The sequence below is a fragment of the Micropterus dolomieu genome, linkage group LG11, assembly GCF_021292245.1.
Source record: "Micropterus dolomieu isolate WLL.071019.BEF.003 ecotype Adirondacks linkage group LG11, ASM2129224v1, whole genome shotgun sequence".
In the NCBI taxonomy this organism is placed as follows: domain Eukaryota; kingdom Metazoa; phylum Chordata; class Actinopteri; order Centrarchiformes; family Centrarchidae; genus Micropterus; species Micropterus dolomieu.
The window spans coordinates 4,928,835-4,943,352 of NC_060160.1; the positions used below are offsets into that span (position 1 = coordinate 4,928,835).

A 14,518-nucleotide genomic window follows, 5' to 3' on the forward strand; every position below is an offset into this window, starting at 1 on the left:
AGGTGTCAGACTGTCAGAAGAGCACTGTGAGCTGTTTTTGGCCTCAGATCTCACGCTTTAGTAAAACACTAGTTTTCTGTCTTTGCTCTCAGGAGTTTGGAAGTTGCTCACATGAGCTGAAATGCAGGTGGTCCAATATTCTGCCAAAGTGATCTGAATCTGAATCTGCGTAAATTACAGCGTCTGAAAACCTCACTTTCATGACATGTTCAGACGAGGCTCACGGCTTTCTCTCTCTCTCTTTGTCTCAAGTTTTTTTTTTGTTTCCCTCCTTTTTTTCTCCTTCTCTTTTTGTCTTTCTACTTTTGTTGTGTCTTACTCATTCTGTCTTCTCTGTCAACCCCACACTATTGTTGATTTGAACTGTATCAGTCTTCTCCACTCACATAGTCCAAATTCATATTGCAATACAAAAGAGTCAGACTCATTTCTACCACCTTTCCACTGGGCAAAGGAAAGTCAGGATTTTGGACAGTTTTTTCACTGCAGCCAGTCGATACAGTGTGTGAATAAAAAGGTTCATTTCTAATCCAAAAATCAGTTTGTATAGAATAAAGTATAATCCAGTATTGCTGCACCATGATGGCAACAGTGCAGTATGAAATTCTGGAGAGGATATTGTGTCATTGTGATGCATTAATGTGAATTACAACTTTCTCTCTTCTTTCTTGTGAGTACACTTTTTTTATGGAGAGCTGTTTTGGTGAAAAAAACTTTTTATTTTTGTTCCTTGCTTTATCGTTTGGAAACATCATAAAATACTTAGATGGAAGCCCATTTTACTGTTTTTTGTTTACCTCAAGTTCATATTCTTTACTTCAGACATCAGAATATGAATGAATGGTTTAATTGTAATTTCAGATAGGACACTAATATATATATTATGCATATAATTAATTAAGCTAATATCAACAAATGTAAAAACAGGACTGAAGCAACTTAATTCAGACTATATCTGTGCCACAGATATTATTAACAGAGCAAAATGAAAAAGAAAACAGCTAACCTTTCTTTTTAGGTTAAAATAGTAAAAATGTATCCATGTCACACAGAACTTTTATGTTTCTATAGCAAAAACCTGGAAATTCAAAATTGTATGGAGACAATAAATGCTGTAGAGAAGAAAGTTGGATCTGAAATATTCATACCATCTCACAATTATTTTTTGAGTCTCCAGTTTTGGACCTTGAGGTATTTTACTGTAACTTCTTTTCAGAGATCTGTTTTTTAAGTTTTTTATTTAGGGATTAATTGTATTCCCCAAAGGTAATACATCTTGTCTTGTTTTCTTTTTGAATGTGTTCATTGTGGGAATGTGAGCAGCTAGTTTTCAGGTTTGTGGGTTTGTCGCACGTTCTCACCCTACTCTCTGGATGTACAAACAAGCTGAGCGCTGTGCGCAGATGGGGACAAAAGGCAGGCTTATGGGCGAGGCGAGGAGGAGTCAGGTGGATCAAGGAGCGATGTGGGAAAGGTGGAATCTCCCGGCGAGCCTCCTGGGACCACCACCAGGAAAAGAAATTTCAGATTTACAGGATTCAGTGTTCTCCTGGGAAACAAGGAGGCTTTGACGCACTCACAGAAAGTACAGGCTTTCACACACATTTACTGGGAAAAATGGAATAACTAATAGTAGGTAGATGCTTTTGCACTTATTTCCATTGCTGAGAAAACAAGCTGATGAGTTTCACACACAGACATATTCAAACTTGTACAGTCACACAATTCCTCAATCATCTGTCCGGAATAGCTCACATGTTGTAGGCATGTGATTATGTAAATGAACAAAAACACACATTCGCACAAATTCACTTACAGTATTCAGACAATGTTCACACATACGTATAAATACTGTATACATATTTAAAACTGGTGTATGATTTCATTATTTGTATGTTAAATTTTTCTATCCAAATAAAAGACTTGTGTCTACAAAGTGCATTTACAGCATATACAGTACATAAGTGTTTGCAAAACGGATTACCTGATGATTTATCATCATTTAGCCCTGAAGTCTAGATTATGGTTAAAAGCACCATAATTACTTTTATGGTTTCCCAAAGAGTGGAGAAAAACATACACACCTTTAAAACCTGCCTGCTTTTCAAATTGCTTTGGGAAAAATATGAGTGTGAGCTGCAGAGTGTGAGGATGGCAGGTCTGTGGGACCCCGGCCTGAAGTAAGAATAGAGATTAGAGAGATTACAGTTAAAGAGTATCTCGTCCTGTGGAGCCCCTTCTAAACACCAGCTCCCATCAGATGGGCCTGGACTGATGGAGGAAACAGCAGAGATTATACCCGTTTAACAGTAATCCCCCTCCTCTGGAGCAATGCCAGCAAAGAGCAGAAGACCACCACTCAGCTGGAGAGAGAGACACAGAGAGACACAGAGAGAGACAAACAGAGGTGGAAAGATCCTAAGTTGTACAACAGTTTACAGTTACATTTTTGTTCTGTTTAACGAAGCTTCATACCATAAAAACAACATGGTTAGGGAGCTGTAGATTTCATTCCTGACATTTCTCTTGACCTTTTCAATTACCTCTTTTAAGCTGTCCATCTTTTAGTTATAAAGGTTAACTTTAACAGGTTCATGAATGGATTAATGAATGGGCCAACAGGGCAAAGGTCCTGTTTAAGGTGACTGTTAACTTTTCTTATTGGAAAGTCACAGGGCTCAGTTTAACCTAGAGATGTCATGATTGTGTTTTTCTTCTCTTTTTTTTTTGCTTTAATATTGAAAATACGGAGTCTCTTTATCTGTAGCATGGACAACATACTGATGTTCAGATTGAGTTTTGTACGTGCAGCAGCAACTGCTGAGTCTGGTTCACCTGCAAAATGTCACTGAAAGAGGCATGAAACTATCACAATCAACATGTCCTGTAATTGTTTTGTGTCTCTTTCAGTTTGGGTGTCTGTGCCTGGGGACCCATTATCTCATAGCACAACTTAATTTGGGCCTATATGAGTCTACCATGTCTCATAAATGTGGGATGGGAAGCTATCTAATGCAATTGTTGATCCTTTGGATTATCATTCAAGACAAAAAAAATGAGACCTTAGTCTAAAATATCATGTACTATTATGTTGATTGAGATTTATAGACTGTAAATGTAGTTTCTGGTGTCCTTCATCCAAAGTCCCGGCCAGAGTTTTTTGCTAATGCATTTTATGTGTTGGTATCAGTCAAAATGTAAGACACTTTTCCCCTCAACACATCACTAAAGTTTGTGTGTGACTAATGCACCAGTAACTCAGTGACTTCTGTAAAGCATGATGACACATGAATCTACACAAGTGAGTCATGAATAACAGTTATTTATAAATGACTGAAATCACAAATGAGTAATCACTTTACTTACTAGTTTTAGGCCATGATTTAAAAGACCAGTCAGTGTGGAAGAAACAGTAGCAGATTCAAATCTCAATTCAAAATGTAAAATTTTGGTTGTGCACCAACCTGTTTAAGACAGATTATGGATTGTGCCTTCACTAGTACCGTTAATAATTCTCTAACAAGTCGAGGCCGAGAAAAGATCAATGACATAAACAGACAGATACACTGACTGATGAATTGATGAACTAATGAAAAGATAGACAAACTGAATGATCGATTGATTGATGCGTAGAAAGCCTGTCAGACAGACTGACATGCACTGACTCGGTGTCTGAGAATGAAAGCAGGTGATGGAATGAGTGAGGAAGGACGAGAGACATGGAGAGAAAGAGAGTAATGAAACATTTAGAAAATATTAAGTGGAAAATTACTCTGATAACTCACCTCTGACAACTGGTTCAGTGCCAGACCACACACACGGACGAACAGATAGGAATGGCTTGGCTACACACGAACACATGTAAGAGACAAACATACACACACACTGCATACCTGGCTGGGTGGGCTTGGTAGCTCGAGGCTACAGTTGTAATTGTAACTGGTCTCGGTGATAACAATAAGGTGATAATAAAAAATATGATATAGTATAGCACATAAGTCATAAGAAATTTATTTATGTATATATATATAGAGAGAGAGAGAGAGAGAGAGAGAGAGAGAATATACATATTATAGGTATATATATCTATATCTATATAGATATATATACAGTATTCTGTAAACATTTTAGGCAGGCATGGAAAATGCTGTGAAGTAAGAATGCTTTCAAAAATAGATATTTTAATAGATTACATTTATCAATTACCAAAATGCAAAGTAAGTGAACAAAAGAAAAATCTAATCAATATTTGGTGTGATCACCTTTTGCCTTCAAACCAGCATCAATTCTTCTAGGTACACTTGCACAACATCAGGGATTTTGTAGGTCTATCGTCTGATGCATGATTAAACAATTATACCAAACAGGTGCTAATGACCAACAATTCAATATGTAGGTTGAAACACAATCATTAACTGAAACAGAAACAGCTGTGAAGGAGGAATACAACTGGATAAGGAACAGCCAAACGCAGCTAATAAGGTAAGGTTGCTAAAGACAATTTACTGTCAGATGTCATGCACCATGACAAGAGTGAGCATAGCAACAACATATAAGGAAGTTTTACTGCATCAGCAAGGTCTCTCTTAGGCAGGGTATGGGTTAGGGACATGAACTGGGGTACAAATAAATGGCAGCAGGTGCACTGGCCTGATGAGACCAAATGTAAAATAATTGGCTGTAGCAGAAAGCAGTTTGTTTGCCAGAGGGCTAGAGACTGGTACAAGAATGGGTGTCTGCAGGCAACAGTGAAGCATGATGGAGATTCCTTGCAAGTTTGGGGCTGCATTTCTGCAATCGGAGTTGGGGATTTGGTCAGAATTTATGGTCTCCCCAGTGCTGAGAAGAACAGGCAGATACTTATTCATCATGCAGTTACATCAGGGAGGCATCTGATTGGCCCTAAATTTATTCTGCAGCATTATAATGACCCCAAACACACAGTGGAAGTCATTAAGAACTATCTTCCATTTAAGAAGAACAAGGAGTCCTGGAAGTCAAGTTATTACCCCACAGAGCCCTGATCTCAACGTCGTTGAGTATGTCTGGGATTACATGAAGAGAGAGAAGCAACTGAGGCTGCCTAAATTCTTGTCTCTTTCTTGATATCTTGATCTCAATGAGATGACCTGATCAAATAAAGGTTGTACATATAAATAAATCTGGAGGTGGAGGGATGGTGTCAATCCCTCTAACAGAGTTAAGGCAAACAGCACTGAAATTGCACAACAAGAAATATTACACACACACATACACATATATGTATTAGTTGTGCATTGTAAAAATACAACTTGCATGAACTGAAATCCATTACTTAAAATCATAAAACACATAGCATCCACATCAAGTGATGAAGAATTTGCTTTAAATCTTATTTTGTGAATTATTCACAGATACTGGATATTTTACAGCTGTTTCTGCAGGTTAATTAACACATCATCATCTAGGTGGATACAGATGTCTTTGTGAGTTTTAACCTATAATTTCTTTGTGCTATTATGCTCTTCCTAACTTGTAATTGTGAGTATATGAGTCATGACTTAATTGATGAGGACTGGGAAAATGTTATAAAGAGATAACAAGTATTATTTCCCCATGCGCTTTACAGTAATGCGACCACATGATCACTGTCAGGTCAAACCCCTGAGACATTAGGAAGGAACACTCTTGGTAAGCATTTGTGTAACTTTAATTTTCATAATATGTCTACTTCCAAGAAAACAGCCATAATGATATATAATTGGCATCCAGATCATTCAACAGTAACACTTTTTGATATGAAAATACATTTGTTCATACAGCCTATTTTATTGTTTAACATTCATTCAGTTTACTTCAACTTCTTCAAAACGTAATATGACCTTTCAGCAAATCATTCACTATTTACTTCAAATGTTACATGTTAAGGCAGTAAGAAAACTTTTTCATAACATTGATGAACTTGTTAATTTCATTTTAATTTTTTTTATTAGTACCTGTTTGTACCTCCAGAGGGCAGTGCAGGTCTAGAATTAGAGACAGTCAGACCTGTGCTGCTGTTACGTTGTCTATGTGTCAGGGAGAGACTCCATGGCTTGGCAAATTGGCAAAATTTAACACAATTTATTGTAAACAAAAGACAAACAACTCAGTAACACAGCGGCTGGCTCAGGAAGTACAGCTGTTCGGCTGTCCTTGGGCGAGATACTGAACCACAAATTACTGCGGATTGTGCTGAGTGTAGGCAATGTGAATTTCTTAATAGTTTCTGTTTCTGATGAGCAGTTGTCTCCGTGCGTGGTAGCCTCTGCCGTCATAACCTTCACTAGGGTAATCTAACTGAGATCAGGATCTTTTTTTGTTACAGAAACCAGAGCCTACAGCAGAGAGAAAGAAAACTTTTCTTTCAAGGAAATTCCTTTGGAAATCAACAACTGCTTATAAAGTCAACAAACTAAACTCTAACTCTGAAATAACAGAAATAACAGAACCTCATCTCTACTTTCACTATTAAAGAATATTGTTTTGTTTTTTATGAGAAACCTCTAAGGAAATTATAAGAAAATTGCAGGCCAAAATTATGTAACCGTTTCAGTCTGTTTGGATTTTTGAGATGACTAAAATGTAATTACAGTGAACTGTGATGTATAATTACGGTGGCAAAGTTTATCCATTTTCCTTTACAAAGTTTTTCTGAGACAATTTGCAAAAGTATCTTTGCATAAAATAACAGTATAGAGTTTAAAACTCATACCAGTTACATTTATATCACTGAACCAGAAAGCCATGTATTGTAGATGGCACTCTTTTACAATTGTACCGTTTGAGAGTAGGCTACAGCAACTAAACATACATTACAGAGAATCAATATTGGTGTATGGTGTGACTATGATTTATTCTTTGCTACACATGCTAAATTACTGATTACTGCAAAGCTACAACATGTTAATTAAGAGCAAATTCGCTGTTGAAAGTGCTTTGTATTTTCTTTAGAGTTAAGCAACGCAGGCACACTGAGGCTTGTTATCCGCAGTCCATCAAAAATCTCAAGTACAAGCTGCACAATGTGGTGGCACTGGGGAACAAAGTCAATAAAGGTTGACAGGACATACAATATAAAACAATATAAATTAATCACCAAGTGCAACAGACCTTTGCTGAAACAAAACAACATTGGTAAATTTCCCTGGATAAAATATTTCACTTCTTAATCTCCTGGAAGGCTTTTCTTCCCCAGTACATCCACCCCAAATATAATCAGCCAAACAGAAATGTTCCCAGACTGAGACCAATAATTCTTACAAGTTCACAGCAGGATTAATCTGTCCAAACACCAGCCAACAGGAGTCTCAGTTAAACAAACATTTCTCAGAGCTGCTCTGGAAGCAGAAACAAATCCATGGGTTGAGTTCTATAGAAGAAGCACAGTTTGTCTGGAGAAGTAACATCAAACTGATGCCAAGTTAAAAGACAACAGGTAAAGACAGGTGGAAGTAAGGGTGTAATATTTTCTTCAAGACATAGTGGGAATTGTTCATGACACTACAATTATAGTCTTTACAGATGTGAGTGCTCAGACACAGCATATAAAACCCTTTGACAAGTGGCATCCTGACCTGAACTGTGGATTGAGTTAGCGGTTGTGCTTCAGCTTAGTCGAGAGCTGCATCATGTCTGACACAGATAATAATTAGACACTGCTTCTGTGTGTCCTTTGGTGGCTTCAGATAGGAAGATGAGGTTCCCTCTCTAGATGTTATCAATTTTGTGTTGCCTTTCTAATGAAGCCTGGAGGGGGTAATGGCTGCTGTCTGGTTCTGTTCATGTCTGGGCCTTTTTATCTTCGTCAGAAGGTGCTGAGGACAGGGAGGAATTCCCTTACATCACTTGGCTCGGGTGCTGCTGTGTCTGCATTGGCTGAATGTGTTTGCAAATAACAATGAAGAAGTTATATTGCCTTTTAATGAGTCACAAGGACTATAAACCGACTGGATTGGATTGCACAGATTGTCATTTTGAACCCAGGTCAATCAGGCTGCAGGCCTGAGTTTAGTTTAAGATGTTTCATCTGATTTTTTGATGATTTGCATGGTCATTTAATGCATATATTGTTTGTTAGACATTTTTGCAAAAGCAAAATACAAATAGGAACAATGACCATCTGCATCAGCCTATATTCTGAGGTCTAGTCCAAATTGCTAAAACTTCCAATATACAGTATTTTTTAATTTTTGTAAAATAGTGTCAGTGACATGCTGAATAATATGTTTCAATAAATTATCTACAGCTTGTGGGCCTATGTTAAATTTATGAAACTCTTACATATTACCTGTACAATATAATGTGCACAACATCCAGCGCAATGCACAATCAATGCATAGTAGTTTATTATCTGCTGTGACTGAAAAGTGTGTCAGATGTACTTGTTCCATAATGGCTGTGTTTCATTTTCTGTTGAATTTATGGGAAGAAAAGAAGAAGACAATGTCCTTCCTCTGAGTGTTGTGTTTAAGTGTGCAAGGGGTGGAGCAGGGTTACTCTCATGTATATCTGAAGTGAGTGATGTGAAAAATTAGAAGGAACATACAATAACTGAGCCTGAAATCTATGCTTCTTTGTTTGTCTGGAATAAAATGCAGAATTTTAAGTGAAGTGTCCAGAATCTAAGTAAATGTCTGTGAACATGTTGTTTGCATTTTACATTCCAGGAAACAGGGAGCAGGCCTCCCACTTGAAAGAAATGTATCATAAATCAAGTAGATATGGTGCAAGACACAAGTGGGAGTCCTGTTCCCCATTTCCTGGAGACTTTAAAAGGCCGCAGTTGCGGGTTTTGGTTTAGTTAAACCGACATCATGGTTTCAGAGAAAGACATTCTCGTGGCTGCTGCTGTTTTTGTTTTTGCCTTCATTTCACACAGTGAGTTTATACTACCATTATTTCTTTAATAACTAATGATTCATGTATTTAGATTGGGCTTCTTAGTAATTAATGTATTAATGTCCATATCATTTTTTAACTATATTATTGTTGTATTTAAATTCAAATCTAGACTAGTATTATTCCAAAAATGTTACCTTTCAACTTTTTTATTTGCTTATTGTTCTATTTTGTAACACTTAGCTGGTTGTCCTCACGTATAAGTTTGGATAACTCTTGCTACGGCAATGTGACTTTGTACCTTCCCATGTAATACTGTATGTATACTACTGTAAACAACAAATGTCAATATTCTGAACATTGTCTTTCTGATTGTGTTTTGATTATTTCAGGTGAGGGTATAATTGGTGGCAGAGAGGCAGTGCCACACTCTCGGCCCTACATGGCCTCCATCCAGGTGCCAGAAGGAGATACAATGAAGCATGAGTGTGGTGGGTTTGTGATTGCAGATCAGTGGGTGATGACTGCAGTGCACTGTCTGCCGACAGGGTGAGGCAACTTTTTTTTGTAATTTGTTATTTGGGAAACAGAAAGTGCAAGATTAAAAAAATTATGTGGTATTATTATTGGTCCCTGAGGAAGTTAAAATATTTACTTTAACTGTCATTCTTCACATGTAAATGTTCTCTGAGCTATTTTTTGGCAACATTATCACATTTATTTCTTTGTGAATTATTTTGTTTATTAAATCTAGTTAATAAATTTGTAGGAGTATGTGTATTTTTTTGTCAACACCTGTGGTTTATTTATTATTTGTTCAATATGTTTCCCCTTTTTGTGATTATTTCACAGGCCAAATGGAAGGAAAGTAGTGTTGGGTGCCCATTCTCTGAGTGAACCTGAAGAAACAAAGCAGACCTTTGACATTTTGGAACTTTACAATCACCCAGACTTCAGTATGTCAAATTATGATAATGACATTGCTTTAATTAAGGTAAGTGTATATCTTGTGTCAATCATTCAAACAGTCATTGGCACAGTACTCCGAAATCTAAATTGTTATGTAGTGTTGTTTTTGGAAATAAGCCAACAACAGAACTCAATACTCTGAGACATCTAGAGATGGAGACTAACAAGAAGTTAAACAAAACAATCCATTTTGGAACTATTTTCTGTGTGATTTTTACAGCTGGATCGTCCATTCAATGTATCTGAAGCTGTTAAAGCAGTGGAATACCTGCGAACAGGTGGCACAAACCCTGACACAAATGCAGAGGTCGACACAGCTGGCTGGGGATCCCTCGATAACCTTGGATCAAGACCAGACAAGCTCAAAGAGCTCGTTGTTGAGGTGGTCAGCTCAGTTCGGTGCAGACGTAGCGACTACTTTGGCAGAAAGTTCACCAATAACATGATATGTGCACATAAAGTTTGCCCAGACCCCTGTGATCAACCACTTAAGAAAGAGGACACTTGTGATGTAAGTTTAAGTTCCTTCTCCGCTACTAAATATGTATTGGGAATTTGTTCAATTGTCAACAAATGGAATAGACAACATCAATTTAGGATTTGTCTGTATTTAAAGTCTTGTGATTAAAGCTTCAGTGACTTTATGGCAAAAACAACTGATGTCGCTACATTTTTTCAAATGTTTTTATCCAGCACTGATTAATTCCAGTTACAATATTGAATAATAGCTGTACACTCTTGTTACATGATATGTAATTGTGCACATTTTTTAAGTTTCCTCAGTTACATTTTGCTTTCATTCAGTGGTTGCTGCTAACTGGAATCCTGATTGTACTTTGTCAGTTGCAGGTAAAAATGCTGTAATTCCCTGTTTAAGATTCTTTCTTCTTATTTCTTTTGTTATTGTTGTCTTTCAGGGTGACTCTGGAGGTCCTCTGCTGTACAATGGCATTGCAGTGGGCATTACCTCTAATGGTGGAAAAAAGTGTGGTCAAATTAAAAAGCCTGGAATTTACACTATCATCTCCCACTACACTGAGTGGATTGACAACACCATGTCCCAGCAGCCTGCTGCAACACAGGACCAGAGCAGTTAAATAACCTTTAAAGTGTTTTAGCAGTATATATTACAGCAGCTATCCAGCACAACCCTTGCTTCCACTGAGTCACTTATTATTAATCTACATAGATATGAAGCTAATATGTTTATGTGTTAGACAGAAGTGTTCCTTTCTCATTTGCAACGAATGCATGGACATAGACAGAAAGAGATAACACCACTTTATAAAGGAATCAATAAAATAGTTTATCACATTCAGATGTCATGTCTCTCTTGAGTTGTTTAGTATCTTGTACAATACTGTAAGTGTCGCATGGATGCAGTACATAACAAACACAGATAAACATCAACAAAAAAGGTTCCTTAAACTGTATATAAGACTGTACAAACTGTTTCAAAGCAGACTAACTGAAAATAACAAAAGACATAATTAAAATGTGAAATAAGATTATAGCATACTACGTCATATATTGAAGAGAAATCAGAGAGTTAACACCACACAGCTGTAATGAAATCAAAACAATGTTTTGCAACCATCTTATTGTTTTTAAGCAGTTGTGTCAGTTTGTTGGCAACTGAGTATGTCTGAAGAATGGTTTTTAAGGATGTTGAGCAATCATGATAGTAACAAGCTGGTCTCATAAACTTGTCAGATGAGTCCAAAAGTATTAATGTATGCAGCTGTACTTCTTCTTTTCCTCCCCTCTCTGCTCCATGCAGATAAATACAGACATTAATAGTTGCTTATTTGTTCTTTAATGTATCTTAAGTTTGGAAAATTCCCACAACACAACCAATTGCTTTTTTAAATTCACAATAATACAATTAATAATAATTTCTCATTTGGTGAACAACCTTGCCTGGCTGTGTCAGTTGGGAATACATCTAAATTTTCAAAAATAAAATTATGATTTTCTGTCTAGTATACATATAGAAAATAGAATAAAATATCCCTTAAATTTGATGGTTTGAGAGTTTGTGAGATTTATTCATGTAGAGCGCCCCCAGTGGCATTTTTCTGCAAGCAACCCATATCAAATACATAAAAGCAATACATTTACACTGTCATTCCATCCAGTGCAAAATCATTGCAGGGCTGATTCCTCAAAGTTGAATATATTCTTCTTTGACACCATCTTAAAAAAAGAAACTAATAATATTGTTTGATGATTTTATCACACTGTAAGGGTGTTGCATTTACTGCATTGACCACCCTGCCTGTGAGTATAGAAATCAAGCATCTCTCAATAAGTAGTTAGCTTCCAAAGCCCCCTCCTTTCTCTCCTCACTTCATTTATTCCTCTCCTGCAGCTCCTGCACAGAAAATCTCTTTATTGAGTAGGGGCGGCCTCCTTGTGAAGCTACCAGTGTGTTGATTCCTGAGAGCAGGTCTATCACCTGATGATGGCTCAGAGCATTCTGGGACTGCATTCTGGGAGAAATTCAGCTCATACAACAACATACAACAACAGCTCCCACACTTCTGGATGAGACCCTGAAGGGTTGCATGGCCTCTGGCCACGTAGTCATTGATCTTCTGAGACCTGTGCTGGTCCCCATCAAAGCAGACAAAAAGGACGATGTCCTTGTGCTTTGCAAAGTCTCGTCCAAAGATCTTCTCTAGGTCCCCAAGGATCTTACACCCTTGGTGAAGCGCCCATTTTGAAGCACCAGGAGGAAGATGAGGGGTCCAGTAAAGGATGTCCTCGTTCTGCAGCTTTGGGGTGTCCACCAGGATAAGTTGCCTCCCTGCTGCAAACTCTTCCTTTCTATCACAGGACAAGGTGGACTGAGGGGTTTATGACTGAACTCATTAGTTGAGTATTGATTACCTGCTTTCTCTAGGATTAGATATAGAACAGAAGACTTCCCGTGCCAGAAAGACCAAACAGGATGACTGACATCTTCTTTCTGTCATCGTCCTAAAGTCAAAAAGAAAAGGAAACTGGATGTTTGAAAACATTCTCAGAAAGAATAGAACATGAAATATTTTAACCATAAGTAGAAAATAAGAAAACTCGCTTATTTGTTAAAACTGATCTGGCTATCTCTAAAGCATTTTTATTTTGAATTCCAGGTATAAAACTAAATACTAGATATTTTATACTATAGATAATGAGTAATGAATGCACATATGAATGTTTAACTCTATCACCCTGACATTCTGATAAAGCATCAGTGTATTAGTAAAGTAAAAATGTAGTGTTATGTTGTGAGAAATTTTTGAAAGTGCACAATTTTCTAAATAAAATCTAAATACGAATACCTTTATTGTCAATGTACATGTACAATTAGATTCAGTGTGCCATGCCAAGCTACAAGAGGGAACTAAATATAAATTATGCATTATGGGAAAAAAACAAATGTGCATGGGTCACTGTCTTAGACATCTCTGGAGGTCCATGTATTTGTGTAGGGTTGTGACTTTAGAATGGCAGTGTGATCTAAAGTGTAAAGTATCCAAGTGAAACAAAAGTTGATAGAAATCACATGGTCCTGTTCCAGTAACCACTGTACTGATTTGTACAAATGTGTTTGCAGTATAGGAAAGAGATGGATCTGTATTTTTATTTATTTAAGCACCATCACTGGCACTTATCTGTAGCTGCAACATGTCTCTGTAGCTTATCACAGCCTCTTCAGGGCACCCTCTTTTGGTCTCATATTGCTTTATTTCAGCCGCCTCCTTCTTTCCATGGCATGTTTCACCTTCAGCTTCTCAGTTTCTTTAGCTCTTCTCTACTCCTGATGTTGAACCAGTTGCTTGAAGGCCTGCTCCTTCTCCTCGGCGTCTTGTACCTTCTGAATCATCGTCTTAATAGGTGAATCTTCTGTGTTCCTTTTCTTGGCTTCAATCAGTACAGCCTGTGTATGGCCAGTCACACCATTTTCATTCAGCATGTAGTCGACAATCTCAAGTAGATGCAGATGCTGTGATTCTGCAGTATCTTCTGTCGCACATGTTTATATCAGGTATTTTAGAGCTTCTGCTCCACAGTGTGCCTGCAGTATCACTATCATTCTTATTTTCATCTTTCTATGATGTCCACCTTGGATCAGCAGCAGAGATGTACTGATTACATCTGTGCAAGACTTAAAGCAGCCATCTACTTCCTGGCTGATGTTTCAAATATGCATAGTACAAGCTGATCAGGCGACCATCCGCTGAAACTTATCTGAAGATGTTGATCCTCAAAGTTACTGTATCCTGTGGCATCTGCCTTGTGTTAGTTATGCTGTCTGCCAATTAACACAGTGATAATTTGTCAATTACATGTATACATTTTGAGTATAAACACCAAGGAACAATCTGAGTACTATGTTTTTTTTAAATAAATAACTGTTTTCCATTAATTTATTCAATTGTTCCTGTTACAATAATGTGACTGCAACCCAGTTGCATCTGTTACTTTTCAGGCCTTGCAATGGCTAACATTGCCCTTGTATTGCAAATGAAATTAATTTTTGATTCACAGCATTGTAGGAAAAAACTGATTTGAAAAGAATTATGTACTGTGCAACATGTTTTTTTGCAGTTACTCTCACAGGTCTGCTTTAAGATCCTTTTCAAGATTCTCCAGCTCGGAAAAAAAGAATTATGAGGGTAGAAAGATGCTTCCTGATTCAAAC

At 37.3% G+C, this 14,518-nt stretch overlaps 1 protein-coding gene across 1 annotated transcript; it reads left to right on the forward strand.

Annotated features, from left to right (window-relative positions):
• Positions 1 to 8,766: 8,766 nt before the first annotated feature.
• Positions 8,767 to 11,146, forward strand: cfd (complement factor D (adipsin)). Its single transcript, XM_046063627.1, has 5 exons — positions 8,767 to 8,898; positions 9,252 to 9,408; positions 9,712 to 9,853; positions 10,049 to 10,339; positions 10,746 to 11,146. Exons 1-5 carry the CDS (start codon positions 8,835 to 8,837, stop codon positions 10,923 to 10,925), a joined length of 834 nt encoding a protein of 277 aa, XP_045919583.1. The 5' UTR covers positions 8,767 to 8,834; the 3' UTR covers positions 10,926 to 11,146.
• The last annotated feature ends 3,372 nt before the right edge of the window (positions 11,147 to 14,518 follow it).